An 18201-nucleotide genomic window follows, 5' to 3' on the forward strand; every position below is an offset into this window, starting at 1 on the left:
CTTTTTAAGTCTGATAAGCTTGGTGTTAACCAGTACGTATATTGAAAATACCGGTTCGTTATCGGTACATGAAGGTACAAACCAGCACCAGCCTGGTACATAAAACGCCAAAAGTCGGTACCGGATTGAGTTTGATAATCTTTTAGTTTGAGAAATTTGGTATTGCTACCCAGTACCATTTGCTCATCCCTGATCACGGGTACCGTACGAACATCAACGGTATCGTACAACTTTCTTTTAGTTTTAGGGGTAGAGATGAGTTTGGTGCCAACTGATACGAATCGGTATTAGTACCGAAAATACCGGTTACGGTATCGGTATATATGAAGGTAAAACCGGTAGCGAACCGGTACTAGGAACGCCAAACGTCAGTACTGAACTGGTACTTAGGATCTTTCGGTTCAGAAAATCCGGTACCGGTACCCATTACTATTTGCTCCTCTCTGAGACTCTGACTACGGGCTTCTACCGAACAACATCATTACCATACAACTTTTTTAGTTGATTTTCTTTCGATTATTTTTTGGTGTTTTTTCTATATTTTATTCTTGTCAGCAATTCCGTATGCAACGCGCTCATAGTGATTTCAAACACACATAAACACAGACTAAATAACAAAAAAAATTCGCCGCAACGCGGCGACGGTTTTAAAACTAGTTTTATTTAAAATGAAGTTGTAAAGTTTGTATTGTAAACAATACCAAGTACCGATGTTGTCATAATCGAACTAATACCGGGCACAACCAAATTCTCCCCGGAACTCTGATGTAGAGCGTGATACGGAAACGAAGATCAAACACGTTGATTCAAAGAATACCCGTGTGTTCTTCCCCAACCCCCAAGATTCCACCCAAAAGGCACGGAATTTGAAGTGAAAAATCAATTATGTCAAAATTGAAGTCTGATCATTCATATTACTAGAGGGACATATAAATAGGAACCGAAATTCGAAATGGGCCTCAAAAAGACAACGGGCCAAACACAAGTCTAAAAACAAAATGCCCAAAATACTTCAAGAAACATAAAAATGTAAATAACTAATAGAAATAAGCGTTTTTTGGCCCGGACGTTGACCCAAAACGGACCCCGTAGCCCAAGTTAGAGCCATTTTAGTGAAGCCCCTTTTGTTACGCGGTCTTGGGCCTCCAAATACAAAATAGCCCGTTCCTCCACACTAGGGCCCGCATCAAACTCCAAGTAGGCCCAAATGCGAATGATCGGTACTAGCACCGAACCCGTACTGTACGGTCCATACCACAGAGTACCAATGCATAAATTTTGCTAAACCCAAAACCGAATACCGTACCATATATGTTTGGTTCGTACCAATATAGTATAGTATATGGTACTGTACAGTACCGTTCGTTAAAAGGCTTGAACTAGTACTGTACCATCTTTTACCAATACCAAAATTGTGCTACATTCTAAACCAAATAACGTACTGTATCCGTTCGGTCAATACCGGTATGGTACGTACCAATACTATACCCATATTTGATCATGTATGTATTTGACGTTTCAAAGCTGTTGGATATATCATAGGGAGTAGTAGATGTTACATTTTTTGCTTTAGAATCATTTTGTGTGAGTTTTACACGGGTATTAATCGATTCAGGTAGATGGCGGGTTTTGGGTTAGCGAGTTGTACCTTTCAACGCTAACCCAACCCATATATTTATTTGTGTCGGTGTCGGACCTACCGAAGTTAAAATCGTGTCGTGTTCGGGTCATGTTTTGTGTTGTCCCATATAATGTTCATATTTGAATATGTGTAATACATACTGACTTAGTAACACATTAAATAATTAATTTTCAGGCTCAAATAAAACATTTTTCTTGCAACTAATGCCATTTAAATCGTTTTTTTGTATCTCATTCCTAAATGACATACATTATTTTATATAGTCAGCTTGAGATTTATAAGAGCGAACGTAATGGGTTAGTTAAAGATTTTGGAAACTGTCACTTCCACCGCCAACTTTTGGAGGTAATGTGTAGCGGCTAATAGACGTTATGTTTGGAGGTCTACTCACTATCAAAATCTTCCTGTCAACTTTGACCCTAACCGGAATTTGGGATGGATTTCTTGTGTGCGAGAAGAGGCTAATGGCGAAGTTGAAATCAGTTGGCTTCAAGTTAAGAGGTTGCTTGAAAATCGTAACATTTTTATAGACCCAAATGAGATGCTCGTTCTTGTAGGATTTTGGAGAAGTATCCTTTTGTTTGGCATTCCGGGTGGGAGTTTGTTAATCGTAAATTTGTGGGATGGAATGGTTAGGAGAACTCAATTTTTTAACATGACTGTTGTATTTCCTATGATGATGATTGAGCTTTTGAGAAATGAGGTAAGGGTTTACCAATACTTGGTAAATGATGCTACTTATGTAGTGGAATTTCTTTATCGTCATGTTGATGGTGGTATTACCCTTTGGAGACAGTTGTCTAATGAATAAGGAAACCATCAAATGATTTGTAATTTGGTTGATAATCTTACAGTAGTAGCGGAAACCAATGATTTAAGGAGATCAACTATGGTATCAAACTTGCCCCCAAGTACCTGTTTACTGATTTTTAGAGACAAGCTACCGGTGTATTTGACCCGGTTTCCTGTATTTGATGTACTTCCACCAATAAGTTTTCACATTTCGGAAGTTTTGCATACAATGGATGGACACACGGTCGTGATCGACACCTTTATGAATCGTTTTATGGGGCCTCAAAGTCTAGAAAGAATTTCACTCTTCATCTTAACCGAGAACTTGAACCGATGGCGACTGGAATCAATAATCCCCAATGATTGTCTACTGATCGGGATGTTTGACATCCGCTCTTATCACCTTGCTCCAATTAACAATGGAGTTAACTTGTCTTTGTTGATATTGGTTAATGGACATTGGCGATACATGCTTTTCCGGTACGATATAGCAAGGCAGCGATGGAATTTCTACACGATTAATCACGGTGTTCTAGCCGGCACCGCTAGTTCCACGTTTTGCTCTACCCTAGCCATCGTACCAAGTCAGGTATTACATTACTTTTTGATTCCATACTTTAGATTTTAACAAACATATGTTTAAACTTTAATGTCTAATTACTTATATTTTTGTTGTTGTTGCTGTTCTTTGTTATGTAGATATAAGGAAAGAAGTGGCCTTGATTGGTGAATTAAATGGACGTTGGCTTTTTGCCTTTTTTGTTATTTGTCTATTACGTATTATTCAGATACTTGGTTAGCTAGTAGAATTATTCACATATTTGGTTAGCTAGTAAAAACAAGACAAAGTTTAAACTCAAGCGAGTACAAGTTTTGTATGTTTTCCAAGTTATATGTCTAATTAAGCTCAAGTGCGACTTGTTTATTATTTGTTATTTGTTTTTGTGTTCTTTTTATAGCACTATAATCTCTTAGTTATTGTACCAAATGTATAACACGCGGTCCTACTAGCGTAATTATGTATATATGTGACCCATAGTAAGTTCAAATGCTGGCATGCAGCATATCCAATCTCCACTGCTCATTCTCTCTTGTTATAAGTTTAAGAACCTGAAATCACAAACAAAAAGAACAGTCACATTACTAAAAATATCAATCTGCAAAGATAGTAGTCGTTGATCTTGAGTGTTTGAGCTGGTGATATGACAGTGTTTCAGTTGTTGGTGATTTTCTTGATTGAAACTTGAAGGTTTTATATAGTTGACAAAAGATTCTAATAATGGGACCCATGTCAAAATGGAAGTAGTATGATTTTTCCAATGTTTTGAAACCCGGACCGGATGTTGTACCGGTCTCTTCACTGGGTCACTAGTCGAACCGGTCGGACCGGTCCAACCAGATTTAAGAACCGGATGATTTTATAAATAATTAGATATAGTTATATTTACTTAACTTTTAATATTACATATTTTGAAAATATTGAAAGTTATTTTATTTTTAACAATAAAAAAACAAAGAAGAATTAATCAAACGAATTGAACAACAAACTTAAATTAAAAGTAGAATATTATTTAATAAATAAAAGGCAAATATAAATTAAAGGTCTCTAGTATCAGTTCCAAAGTAAGTAGGTTAAAAATTGAGTATAAAGTCTACAGTCCTATAAGTCAATAACTAAAAAACAAACAAGAAGTTCACATATAATCATCCTCTCTCTCCTCTGTTGCAGTCGTCTTCCTCATAAACCCACCTTCATTGTTTTTGGTTTTTTGCCGGGAAAAAAAAATCCGATAAAACCCTTCCATGATCCGACGGTCTGGCCGTAAAACCGCTCAGCCCCCGGTCTGATCGGCAGCTACTAAACGAACCGGCCGGTTCAGTGAAAAAACGGTTCCAACCCCCTAACCGGACCGTCGGCACCACCGATCTCCGGTAAAACCGGCCGGTCCGGTCCGGTTTTCAAAACACTGGATTTTTCTCCAAGACATTTTTGGTAGTGTGGATTGTAAGACCCCGAAAATATAAATCTTTTATTATAAATACAATGACGGTAAATAAACTAAATAAACTAACTAGGAATAAAAATAACCTAGTTAGAGGAAAGCCTTGTAGTAACATGCTAGTGGGTTAAAACACCTAAAATTAAAAACCAGAAAATAGTTGGGGGACCAAAGGTGTTTAAATTGAAACTAATTATAATAAAACATATTTTAAACACCAAACACACACTTGTGTGTGTGCTGGGTTCGATCAAACACAGAGGGGGCGACCAGGACTCCTCTAAAACCCTAGTTCTTGCTATTTGATCAAAATTGAATACCAAATCCAGTCCCAAATCAAAATCTGAACATAGAATAGTGATCTCCTCTGTAAAGGGGTCATAAGCTATGTAAATTTCATGGAAAAGCTTCATCTAAATTTCTGAATGAACCTAAGAAATTCAAAATTTATGTTGCATGAATGTTGTTTCGATGAAATAGGAATGATATTGTGTCTAGGAATAAACCATAGTCAATCACTTGTTGAAATTATGCTTATTTCTTGTGGATTCACAATCACCATTGAAGGTGATCAATGGGTTTTGTAGAAACATGATAAACACTAGGATTAGAGTAAACTTCTGTTTTGCTCCCTGTGGTTTGGTCACATTAACGGTTTTGCCCCAAACCTTTCAAAATAGCCATTTTCCTCCAATAGTTTGCTATGGTTTTTCCATTTTGCTCCCCGCCTCTAACTCCATCTATAATGTCTGTTAACTAGAAGGACATTTTGATAATTTTAAAAATAAAAGTAAGGGCATTTTAGTAATTCAGTTATAAAGATATTTATATATTATATCATATTCTTCTTCTCTCTACACATTATCTTCTCTCTCTCTCTACATCAATTCATCTTCTTCATCCGGTCTCTTTTTCTCAACCCTAGGTACTAGTGTACCACCAAAAACCACAAACCACAACCACCTCATACTACCATCACCAGCCAGCCGGCACTACCGGCTGACGATTTTTCGTGGAAGAAGTACGGCGAGAAGAGGATCGACGGTTCACCAAACCCTAGGTACTCAATCATCAAAAATACTTGAATTACACACATTATATTACTGATTTATACTCGATAACCGTCGATAAATCAAAAATATATGCATATATTGATTTGAATTTGTGTAAAATGTGTAGAGTTTACTACAAGTGTAGTACCGGAAAAGGATGTCCGGCGAGGAAGTGTGTAGAGTTAGCGGTGGACGATTCGAAGATGCTGATTGTGACGTACGCCGGAGAACACGTTTACCAGCGGGATGCAGTGGAGATGGTGATAGGTTTGACCGGCTGGTCACGGCGGCGGAGACGGTGGGGAATGGTGGTGGACCGGAATTTGGGATGAGTGGAGAGACGACGGAGATTGAGACCGGGATGAAGCTTAATTGTATATAGTGATTGGAACTGGAACTGATTGTGGTTTGGATTAAGAATATGGTTTTAGTTTCTACTTAAATTGAACTGGATATTGTTTGTTTCATAGATTTGTGCATTGATGACTTGTACTATTTTTGAAGATGTTGGTTTCAGAATTCAGATTGCAGGGCATGAAGACGACGATAGAAGATGCCATGGAAGTTAGGGTTTTGAAGGCGATGAAGAAGAAGATGGAATGGGGAAGCAGATAATGGGTTGTTAGGGTTTTAAATGTAATTCATTAATCAGGGTTGGGAAAAGACATAACTGCCCTCAGGTGTTTTGCACGTGACAGGGTTTAACAGTTAAAATGGATGACGTTGAGGGGCGGGGAGCAAAATCATGAAGGCCTTCATAGATCAGGGAGTAAAATGGCTATTTTGAAATGTTTGGGGCAAAACCGTTAAAGTGACCAAACCACACGGAGCAAAACGGAAGTTTACTCCTAGGATTATGATTGTTATTCTAGTGAAATCTGAATTCTATGAAGTAATTTCTGATTTGTTGATGTTAAAATTGATGTGAACTTGCCTAAATAATGTTAATCTTGGCCAAATGACAAGTATTGAACTTGATTATAAATTGTGAGAAATTATGCCCTTAAGGTGTTTGTAAAAATGCCTAAAAGAAGGCTTAAAACTGGAAATTTGAGTTAAAACGCATGTATGTAAAATTATGGCGAACTATGCATTATAAGTAAGAAAAGAGTTCTAAATGGTATGCGGTTGAACTCTATAGGAAAGGAAATCGGAGCGTCAAGTGGACAAGCCGGTGGTGACGCACCTTTGAAGGGTGTGCTTTGAAGGTATGTAACATGTCTCGTTACATTATGTAAATTGATATTTTAGACATTTAAAGTAGCGTTTTAGAATAAGGAATTGTATTAGTTGAAGTGACGATGTTCACTACTTAATTGAACGATTCAAATTAGTTTAGGAAACGTTTGGTAGTCATTAGAAATGGAGGATTCCATAAATGAGCCAAACGGGTCGAATAATAGTCTAAGTAAGTAGTAAAGATGTATTTTGGATAGCGTTTGGCGATGATGCATCACAAGAGCGTGAAACCATAGAATTAGTAATGAAACACCGGTGATCGTAAGCCCCAGATGTTGGGTAAATGTGCCTTGAGGTTACAATAACATTGATACTAGGATTGGTGCAAACTATGTGGGTTGAATAAGCAAAATATTGATTATAGATGTTCTGTCCGTAAACTTAAATTTTGGTAAAATAGATGTAATAGACGCGTCGGTAATTAAATTTCAGACGCGTAGGAAAAAGAATCACTTAAAACGGACCTTTGGATCAAAAGTTATGAGCATTTGAAGTTCGTTTTGCGAAAAACGGAGCTGGGTAGGAAATGCAGGTCTCAAACCTGCACCTGCTGGAAAACAGGCTCCCCCGCGGCAAGCAACAGGAACCATTGACCCTGGCGCGACACGCGAGGGCTCTCGCGCCACGGGAAGGATTGAAAGGGGTCTGTCGCGTGGCGCGACAGACTTAAATTTGAAAGTTTATTTTCTTTTCTATTGTTTGATTTTCAGAGCTTGTTTATAAGTGAATTAACATTGTCAAAACTAACATTGACGTGGTTTTGGCACTAGGTGATGTTGTTAAATCCGGATGGCGATCAAGCAAGTTTTCAAGAACCGAACACTGTCTTTTGAAGCTTCTGCGATTAATTAATTAACTTTGTTAAGGACAATGTTTATATTGTAAACACTTAAATATTTGTTTTTGGGATGTTTAAACTAGTTAGTAGTTAACTAGAATGCTAACATTATGCAAACTTCCGTCGGTTTAAAATTATTAAATGAAATATTTTGGTTTTAAAAATGTCTATTTTATATTAAATTCTTATAAAAATGAGACGGATGTTACAAGTTGATAATCAGAGCTCAAGGTTGTCAACAAAGTGTGTTCGGTTCAAGCTTGATCAAATCATCAGGTAAGAATTAGTTATTTTAGTAGATCTTATCATATGCGAGAAAAATGGATATGAATTAATGTGCACGGGAAGAGCGTGTTAACACACTCAAAACCGGAAAGTGCACTAGATGAGAACGGTCAAAGCAAGTTATGAACTTGGCTAAACCGAAGCAAATGAAGTATATGTTATAAATGAAATGTTTAATAATTGATGTAAACATTTCAGTTTCAAGATGACGGAAAGGGGTAACAATGATCCGGTGCCGACAGTCACCGAACAAATGAAAGAGGTAATTGCCGAAGAAGTAGGGAAGGCAATTGAGAGTAGTCTATCTGGTTTCATAGACAAAATTCAAAATACAGTGTTGTCGTTAGTTGAGGAACGGGTTAAAAGGTTAGAAGACAATGTCAACCTTGTGAAAGAAAAATCCAGAGAACGTAAGGGTTGTTCATACAAAGAGTTTATGGCGTGTAAACCACCAATTTACAACGGGGAAGTTGACCTGATAATATGCCAAAGATGGCTAGGCGATGTCGAAGGGGTGTTTGAAAGGACCCACTGTGACGTAAGCGATTTTGTGGCTTACGGAATGGGTAAGTTAAGGGGTCAAGCCAAAGATTGGTGGGATAACAAGAAGAAAGAGATTGGAGCCAAAGCGGCAAGGGCCATGACGTGGGACGAGTTTAAGATACCATTCCTTAAACACCACAGTCCCAAGGCGGTCATCAACAGAATCAAGGAGGAGTTCATCCAGTTAAGGCAAAGGGGTGAAACAATTGATAAAATCACGGGTATATTCATGGATAAGCTGAGATTCTGCGATGAGCTAGTGACTGCCGAGGAGCAGAAAATATATTATTATTATTATAATATGTTAAGTGCTGAATATCGAGAGTTTATGACTCCTTCCAAGTATGAGACGCTCACCGAGATTATAAATACGACCCAGGAAAGAGAAATTGAACTCAAAAAGCAAATTGAACGAGGCGAACGAAGGGCAGTGGATGCTAACCCGAGCCCTACAAAGAAGCCTCGAACGACTGAGTCTGTAAAGAAGACGGATGCGAAGGGTGGATCACCGAGTTGCAAAGTGTGTGGGAAAGGGCACAAGGGTGAGTGTCGCTTTAAAGACAAACCGTGTCCCATATGCGGGAAGACGGGGCACACAGCATCCCTATGTCCGGGTAAAGTTTCTGTTTGCTACAAGTGCTATCAGTCGGGTCACAAAAAGTCTGAATGCCCGGAGATGGTCGGGAAAAAGAACGAGAAAGATGTTCAAGTGGAAACTCCGAAGGCGAACGCCAGATCCTTCCAATTAACTGCAGCTGAGGCAAAAACAGAACCCGATGTGGTTTCAGGTATATTCACAATAAACTCGATTCCTGCACGTGTATTAGTTGATACGGGTGCGAATAAATCCTTTATTTCACATGGATTTATTCGACATCCTTCATTTGTATTGACGAAATTATATGTGCCCTTAGAAGTTGAAATAGAGGATAATAAGAGTTTCATAGTGTGCGACGTTTGTCAAGGTTGTAAATTAAGTATCGATGATGAGGAGTACTTAATAGATCCGATCCCGATGTCGATGGGAGAGTTTCAAGTGGTTGTTGGGATGGATTGGCTATCCCGACACCACGCAAAAGTCGTGTGTTACCGTAAGGAGATAAAGTTAACATCTCCGAGCGGAAAACACGTCACCATCTATGGCGAGAAGGGAGGCAATCCTATGATGTGTTCGATGTTAAAAGCTCACAAACTGATGAAGCACGGATGTAGAGTGTTTATGATATACGCGAATGAATTAGGGAAGGAATTACCGAAGATAAGAGACGTACCGGTGGTACGTGATTTTGAAGATGTGTTTCCGGAAGACTTACTGTGAATACCGCCCGAACGGGATGTAGAGTTCAGAATCAAATTGGTTCCGGGCGCGAAACCCGTAGCCAAGGCGCCGTACCGACTTGCGCCATCGGAGTTACAAGAACTAATGTCGCAAATTCAAGACTTGCTCGATAAAGGATTTATAAGGCCGGGTGTGTCTCCTAGGGGCGCACCGGTATTGTTCGTGAAAAAGAAAGATGGAAGCATGCGGATATGTATCGATTATCGGGAGTTAAACAAACTCACGGTGAAGAATTGATGCCCGCTTCCGAGAATAGATGATTTATTCGACCAACTACAAGGTGAGAATTGGTTTTCAAAAATTGACCTTAGATCGGGGTATCATCAGTTGAAGGTCAAGGAAGAAGAAGTACCGAAGACGGCCTTCCGTACGCGGTACTGACATTATGAGTTCCTCGTGATGTCTTTCGGATTGACGAATGCACCCGCGGCTTTCATGGACCTCATGAACCGGGTTTGCAAGCCAATTTTGGACAAGTCGGTAATCGTGTTTATTGACGACATTCTAGTGTGTTCGAAAAATGAGACGGATCACACGCATCATTTACAAGAAGTGTTAGAGACGCTCAGACGAGAAAGATTGTATGCGAAATTTTCGAAGTGTGCCTTTTGGTTACGAGAGGTACAATTCCTCGGCCACATCATAAGTGCCGATGGAATACTGGTAGATCCGTCAAAGATAGAAGCCGTGTCTAAATGGAGCCCTCCGAAGAATCCTTCGGAAATTAGAAGTTTTTTAGGGCTTGCGGGATACTACAGGAGATTCATTCAAGATTTCTCCAAGATTGCTTCGCCGTTAACTAAATTAACTCGGAAAGAGGAAAGATTCATATGGGGTGTTGAACAGGAAATGGCGTTCCAAACGCTAAAAGAGAAGTTAACTCAAGCACCGGTATTAACATTGTCGGACGGAGTCGAAGACTTGGTAGTCTACTCAGATGTGTCACATTCGGGGCTCGGATGTGTTTTGATGCAATGAGGCAATGTGATAGCTTATGCCTTGAGGCAACTAAAGATGCATGAAAAGAAATACCCCACGCACGATCTTGAATTGGCGGCGGTTGTATTCGCTCTGAAGATATGGAGACACTACTTATACGGAGTGAAGTGCACAATCTTCACTGACCACAAAAGTTGAAATACTTTTTCGATCAGAAGGAGTTGAATATGAGACAGAGGCGGTGGTTGGAAATGGTGAAAGACTATGACTGCGACTCTGCGAGATACATTACCACCCCGGAAAGGCCAATGTTGTGGCGGATGCTTTGAGCAGGAAAACAGACTATGTTCCAATACGAGTGTGGTCGATGCAGCTTGTTGTAACCTCGGGTTTACTTGAACGAATCCGAAAAGCACAAGCCGAGGCGGAAAAATGTCACACCCCTAATTTCCACGTGTCACCGGTGGGCCCGGTGGGGGAGTATCGTGACGTAGTTGATATCATCATAGTCAAACAACACAAATTATAATGCACAGCGGAAGCAATAAAAATAGATTTATTTCAACCATATAAAATGTAATATCCAGTATCACATAGTAGCTGAAATAGATCCACAGGTGGATCAATATAAAAAGGAAAATTGTTCAACAGATGAATGGCATCCCAAGCTTGCAAGACTCTAACGATGCTAAGGAGTAGCCAGCCTATTACGTGTAGAACCTGCACTTAATCTTTTTGGGGAAAATACGTCAGTTTACACTGGTAAATACAATTTAACTGACTCATTTTGAAAATGTTGTAAAAATTGATTTAAAAGCACATGGCATAAAACTTTTTATAACTTGGGATAATTAATTAAATCAAATCTTGTAAAAGAATTACATGTTTGTTATGCGTTCAGTCGCCCGGTTCGTGCCGGGTTTAAGGTTAATAGACACACCACATAGTATAAATCTGCGGCGGGAAACCAACGGTTATACCTGAATTATATGGACACATTGTCGGGTGTACGCCTACACCCGCGTGTCAAGGTCGTGGCCATTTCGTAAAATGATGCCAAGGATATCCGGGACATGGTCATTAAACTCCCAAAGGCGTAAAACAAACAAAACTAAATTTTAAACGGGTCACATTGATAATACCCAACTACTAATGAGTTAGGGTCAATTGCCCGACCAAGCGGTATTTTATATACCTTACCCCAAGCCCGTATAAGGGAAAATAAGTTAAAAGTATTTACCTGAATAAGTAATAACCACAATAAGCAAATGCAAATGTCTTTTACTGGTCTCCTATTCTGGAACGAAGGTTTATAATAACCTATTAGAATCCTAACGGGTCTTTAATATAGCCTAAGCTTAGACCGGTTAGTTTCAAGGAATAAATACGGTTTAATCGCATGGAAGGCAAAAACCGGGAAGGAATGTGATTTAGGCCCAACAAGTTTGGAGACTTGTATAATATGGGTAAATTGATCACATTCTGGATTTTGAGATAAAGATGATATGGTTTGACCCGTTTCGGCTATTATGCGTAAACTAGTTACATAAGCCGATCCGAACGCGAAAATGCGTAACGGGCAACCATATAATTCATATACAAGTTTCCTGAGATTATATGCACCAATATGTTGTGATATCAGCAAGATATGTCCTATTATGCCCCAAATGATTTTAAACTCAAATTACGCCTCATAAGGGCATTTTGGTCATTTAAAAAGGGTATAAAAGAGTTTAACTAGCAATCTGAGTTATATATCTGAATAAATCAGTAATTATACTTAGTTTATCATGTTATAACAGTAGGGTATCAAATATATGTGAATTTTATTAATTATAACCATCTTATGCACCAAAAGGGCGTTTTGGTAATTTCACATAAGCCTAAAAGGTCAAAACTGGAAATCTGAGTTTCAATCTTTAGTTTACTGTTATAATATAGAATTTTACTAGATATATCAGTCGGTATTGACTCTTATACATATAAACTAGTTTTGACATAAACTATGTCGTAAAAATGCCTAAAAAGGCGATTTGGAGCCATTTCCGGTTTTTACAAGAAAAGCTGATATTTTTATAATTCCAGAAGGCTCAAACTAATATATTTAGTATAACAAATCAGTAGAAAAAGGTTTGAGGTCAAAAGGATTTGTAAAACTCATTTTATAGCCCAAAAGGGCAAAACCGGCATTAGCCGAATTAAACTTAGAACACTAAGTTATGATCAGGCTAAAATTGAATAAAAATCTTTAAAAATCCCGAAATATTATTTTATAACAGTAGGTATAAAGTTTTGTTTAAAAATTCGGGTGTAGATAGGCTATATGAGATTTATACTATTTAGTTGCTAAAGAAGCTCTTAATTACGCTAACGAGCATAACTTTGATTCTGGACCTTAAACTGAACTCAAATTTTGGTTACAAGTCTATAATTCAGTAACTAAGATGTCTACCCTTTTACATTTTCAAAAATCATATGTTATGGGCATTTGGGCATAATGGTCAACATATGGGCATTTAACGGAAATTTGCATAATAATTAGACAACTAGTGAACTAAGCCGTATAACCACAGAGGGTTATACTAACATGTTACTAGGTCTAAAAGAAGCTCTAACGCAATCTTAAACTTGACTAAAATGGGTCAGAACTGAAAGTCAAAGCGAAAGTCAAACTGTGTGACTTTCGGTTCCAAACCGGGTTTAAATAGAAAATTGTCGAGTTGAACATGTTGGGACATGTTCTTACATTAGTTACCATGTTATATTAATGATCAAACAGGTTGCATGTATCCTGCATTGCTAATTATGCGTTAATTTGGATTTAAGCGTTCTGTTGACTTTTTAAAGTGTACTTTGACTCGACAATCAACATGGTTAGAGGGGGAATCTGATAATACCCTTTTAAGGGTTTGTTACCCACACAATTACCTACTTATAGGTATTTTTAATTCGAGATATTACTGAGTAATTATGAACTAATCTCGAAATCAAACCTTAATTACGATGGTTTGACTTTTAGCTAATTAACTAAGCTAAAATGGATTAAGGGAGGTTAAGGACACTTACAAGAGTCCTAAGAAGGTTTATGGAGCCTAAGAAAACTTGATAGCTGTCCAGGAGCTCCAGAAGTGAAGATGCAAAAGAATGTCCAAATGGTCACAACTCATGTCCCTTATATAGTGCACCAATGAGCATAAGATCAAGACATGCAAGTCTACAATTGTTGTGTGGTCACCCCAGGTGTCCCTAGAGGGCTAAATACTGCCTAGCAAGACCCTTGTTTCGAAAACCACCATTTTAAGTCGGTGCAACAGGCTGAACAGGCAGCTGTCCAAATCCTGCTGTCAGCGACAGCCTTACGGACCGTAAGCTTAAGGCCTTGCGGTCCGTAAGCTCCTCTTGCGGACCGTATGTTGAAACAGTTACGGTCCGTAACCGACCTTTGCTGAAATCGCCCAGGTATCCCCCTTATGGACCGTAAGCCATGACCCTTACGGTCCGTAACCAATGGTCAGAAGCCAAAAATGTTACAAACTTCAAAGTATTGACCATGCAATTGAGTAGTGTCGGATTCCTCATGCTTTTACTGCAGTGTAGGGTCCATTAACTCAGACCTTGCATGCATGCTTGCATGCCTTCTTTCATGCTTCCCCCTCAATTTGGATTCTTGTGGGATTTTAAAGTGACGGAAATTACAAGAAAATCTTGAATTCTCATAATAGTTGAACAAGTTATATTAACAACTCCCAACTCCCATTAGACTAGGATTAAAAATCAGCATTTCTTGTAGTAACATTATTAATAGTCCAACCTCCATATAAAAGATGGAATTTTATTTATTTATAAACAACCGATTAATATATAAGATGTTTATCAAACAATTTAAGGATCTGGGGATTTATAAATTTGGGTCGCTCAGAGGTGTTTTAATAACATGTCGCCCTTGGGTCGTTCAGAGGTATTTTTAATAACATGACGCCTTCTTAAAAATCCTACCATACATCTTTATATTTGATCCGAGTTCCTGTCACGTTTGTCCCACATGACACGTGTCTTTATTTTATTGGACAGGAATTTTCGAGGTGTTACATCCTCACCCCCTTAAAAGAAATCTTGACCTCGAGATTTACTGAAATAATTGAGGGTATTTCTCTTTCATTGTGGACTCTAACTCCCACGTATAATCGGGACCTCTACGGCCGTCCCATTTGACCTTGATAATAGGCACATACTTCCTTCGAAGCTTCTTTACCTGTCGATCCTCAATCGACACAGGTTTTTCCACAAATTTCAAGCTCTTGACTATATGCACATCTGTGTGTGGTATGACTAGTGACTCATCAGCTAGACATTTCTTCAGATTGCAGATGTGGAACACATTGTGAATACCATTGAGCTCTTCAGGTAAGTTCAACCTATAAGCCACTGACCCAACACACTCGATGATCTCGAATGGTCCTATATACCTTGGGCTTAACTTACCTTTCTTTCCGAATCGCATCACTCCCTTCCAGGGTGATACTTTGAGCAAAACTTTATCACCAACCTCAAACTTGAGGGGTTTTCGCCTTTTATCAGCATAGCTCTTCTGCCTATCCCGGGCAGCTTTCAGGCGATCTCGAATTTGGACAATCTTGTCCGTCGTTTCAAAGACTAGATCAGGACCTGACAATTGAGTGTCTCCTACTTCTGCCCAACAAATGGGCGTTCTGCATTTCCTACCATATAATGCCTCAAAAGGCGCAGCCTGAATGCTGGTATGATAGCTATTGTTGTAGGAGAACTCGACCAGAGGTAGGTGCCTATCCCAGCTACCTCCTAAATCAATCACACATGCACGTAGCATGTCCTCCAATATCTGGATGGTACGCCCACTCTGCCCATCCGTCTGAGGATGGTAAGATGTGCTAAAGTACAATTGCGTACCCAGAGACTGTTGGAAACTCTTCCAAAAATGCGAAGTGTATCTAGTATCCCTATCAGAGATAATAGACACCGGTACCCCATGCAGGGATACGATTTTATCAACATACAGTTGGGCCAACATGTCCGAACTGTAAGTTTCCTTAATGGGTAGGAAATGAGCTGACTTAGTCAGTCTGTCAACTATGACCCATATAGTATCATTTCCCTTCTGTGTTTTAGGAAACTTGGTGATGAAATCCGTCGTCACCATTTCCCATTTCCAAGTGGGAATTTCAGGCTGTTGTAGCAAACCTGACGGCTTCTGATGCTCAGCCTTGACTTGAGCACACGTCAGACATTTGGCTACATGGGTGGCTATAGACTTCTTCAAACCTATCCACTAATAATTTGCCTTCACATCCTGGTACATCTTATCCGCTCCAGGATGAACGGAATATCTGGAACTGTGGGCTTCCTGAAGGATAACGTCTCGAAGTCCTCCATAAACAGGAACCCATATTCTTCCATTAAATCTCAAGATTCCGTCTTTGCCATAGGATAACTGCTCTTCAGTTACTCCCAGCTTTTCATTTGGATAGTTAGCTTCTACCACAGCTTCCTTCTATGCAGCTAACACCCTTTCATTCAGACTATTCTTGATTTCTATGCTCTTGGCATTGATTCTGATTGGCTTCACTCTTTCTTTTCTGCTCAGGGCATTTGCGACTACATTGGCCTTGCCTGGATGGTATCTTATTTCACAATCATAATCGTTCAGAGTTTCCATCCAGCGTCGCTGCCTCATGTTCAAATCCTTCTGATTGAACAGGTGCTGAAGGCTTTTGTGATCAGAATAGATCACACATTTAGTCCCATACAGGTAATGCCTCCAAAGCTTAAGCGCAAATACAACGGCACCCAACTCCAAGTCATGGGTGGTGTAATTCTTCTCGTGCACCTTTAGCTGTCGTGAAGCATAGGAAATGACCTTGCCTTTCTGCATTAACACACAACCCATCCCGGGGTGTGATGCATCACAATATACTATAAACTCTTCAATCCCATCAGGCAATGTCAACACAGGAGCATTGCTCAACTTCTGCTTCAAAATATCGAATGACTCTTGCTGCTTAGGCCCCCAATTGAACTTGCAATTCTTGCGAGTGAGTAAAGTTAGGGGTGCTGCAATTCTTGAGAAGTTTTCAATAAATTGCCTGTAGTATCCTGCTAGTCCTTAGAAACTGCGAATTTCCGTAGGTGTCTTTGGTTCTTGCCAATTCATGACAGCTTCAACCTTAGCGGGATCTACTTGGATACCAAGCTCGCTCACGACATGTCCAAGAAATTGACTTCTCGAAGCCAAAACTCGCATTTAGAAAATTTGGCATAGAGCTTTTCTTGGTGTAGCAACTTCAGAATACATCGAAGATGCTTCTCATGGTCAGCTTGATTCTTCGAGTAGATGAGGATGTCGTCGATAAAGACGCTGACAAATTTATCTAGATAGGGCTTGCAAACGCGATTCATGAGATCCATGAATGCGGCAGGTGCGTTAGTGAGCCCAAAAGGCATCACTAGGAACTCGTAATGACCGTAACGAGTCCTAAACGCAGTTTTATGTACATCTTCATCCTTGACCTTCAATTGATGGTAGCCTGACCTTAGATCAATCTTGGAAAAGTAGCTCGCTCCTTGAAGCTGATCGAACAAATCGTCGATCCTGGGCAGAGGATACCTATTCTTGATAGTAACCTTATTAAGCTCACGGTAATCGATGCACAAACGCATCGAACCATCTTTCTTCTTGACAAACAAAATCGGTGCTCCCCACGGAGACAAACTAGGTCTAATAAAACCTTTGGCCAGCAGATCATCTAGCTGCGCCCTCAATTCCTTCATTTCTGTCGGTGCCAATCTATATGGTGCTCTTGCAATGGGAGCTGCTCCTGGAATGATGTCGATTCTGAACTCCACTTGTCTATCTGGTGGCAAACCAGGTAGTTCTTCCGGGAAAACTTCAGGGTAGTCAGAGATGACTGGAATATCTTCAATCTTGGGTTTCTCCTCACCAATGGATACCTGTGCCATATAAATGACACAACCCTTCTTCAAACATTTGGATGCCTTTAGCATAGCCACTTGTTCAGGCAATCCATGTCGAGTATCTCCCTGAATGGTTAGTGGTTCTCCAGACGGAGTCTTGATCACCACTTGCTTCTTGTTGCACACGATCTGGGCTTGGTTATGCGATAACCAATCCATACCCAACACTATATCGAAACCGGCTAGCTTAAAGGGTAACAGGGATAAAGGAAAAGAGTGGTTTCTAATGGATATAACACATCCATCTAACACAGTTGAAACTGTTTCAATTGTTCCATCAGCTAATTCTACCTCATAATTCGCACTTAAGGCTTTAACAGGCAATTTTAACAATTCACAAAATTTAATGTCCACAAAGGATTTATCTGCTCCAGAATCAAATGATACTCTTGCGAAAACATCATTAATGAGAAACGTACCGGTTATGACGTTGTTGTTCTGGATGTCCTCCTGAACATTCATCTGAAAGACCCTGGCGTTGGTCTTCTTCCCATCTTCAGCCTTTTTCACCAGTTTTGGGCAAT

The 18201-nt window shown here is 39.5% G+C and overlaps 1 protein-coding gene across 1 annotated transcript; it reads left to right on the forward strand.

Annotated features, from left to right (window-relative positions):
- Positions 1 to 8053: 8053 nt before the first annotated feature.
- LOC110883339 lies at positions 8054 to 9709 on the forward strand. The gene is made up of 2 exons (XM_022131125.1): positions 8054 to 9179; positions 9306 to 9709. The coding sequence occupies exons 1-2, from the start codon at positions 8054 to 8056 to the stop codon at positions 9707 to 9709; spliced, it is 1530 nt and encodes a 509-aa protein (XP_021986817.1).
- The last annotated feature ends 8492 nt before the right edge of the window (positions 9710 to 18201 follow it).

This window comes from Helianthus annuus, chromosome 10 (genome assembly GCF_002127325.2).
Source record: "Helianthus annuus cultivar XRQ/B chromosome 10, HanXRQr2.0-SUNRISE, whole genome shotgun sequence".
Lineage (NCBI taxonomy): Eukaryota > Viridiplantae > Streptophyta > Magnoliopsida > Asterales > Asteraceae > Helianthus > Helianthus annuus.

Coding starts and splice junctions, on each gene's coding strand:
- LOC110883339 (XM_022131125.1), top strand. CDS start 8,054: ATGACGGAAAGGGGTAACAATGATCCGGTGCCGACAGTCACCGAACAA. Junction 9,180..9,305: donor AGAACCCGATGTGGTTTCAG/GTATATTCACAA, acceptor ATGTGCCCTTAG/AAGTTGAAATAGAGGATAAT.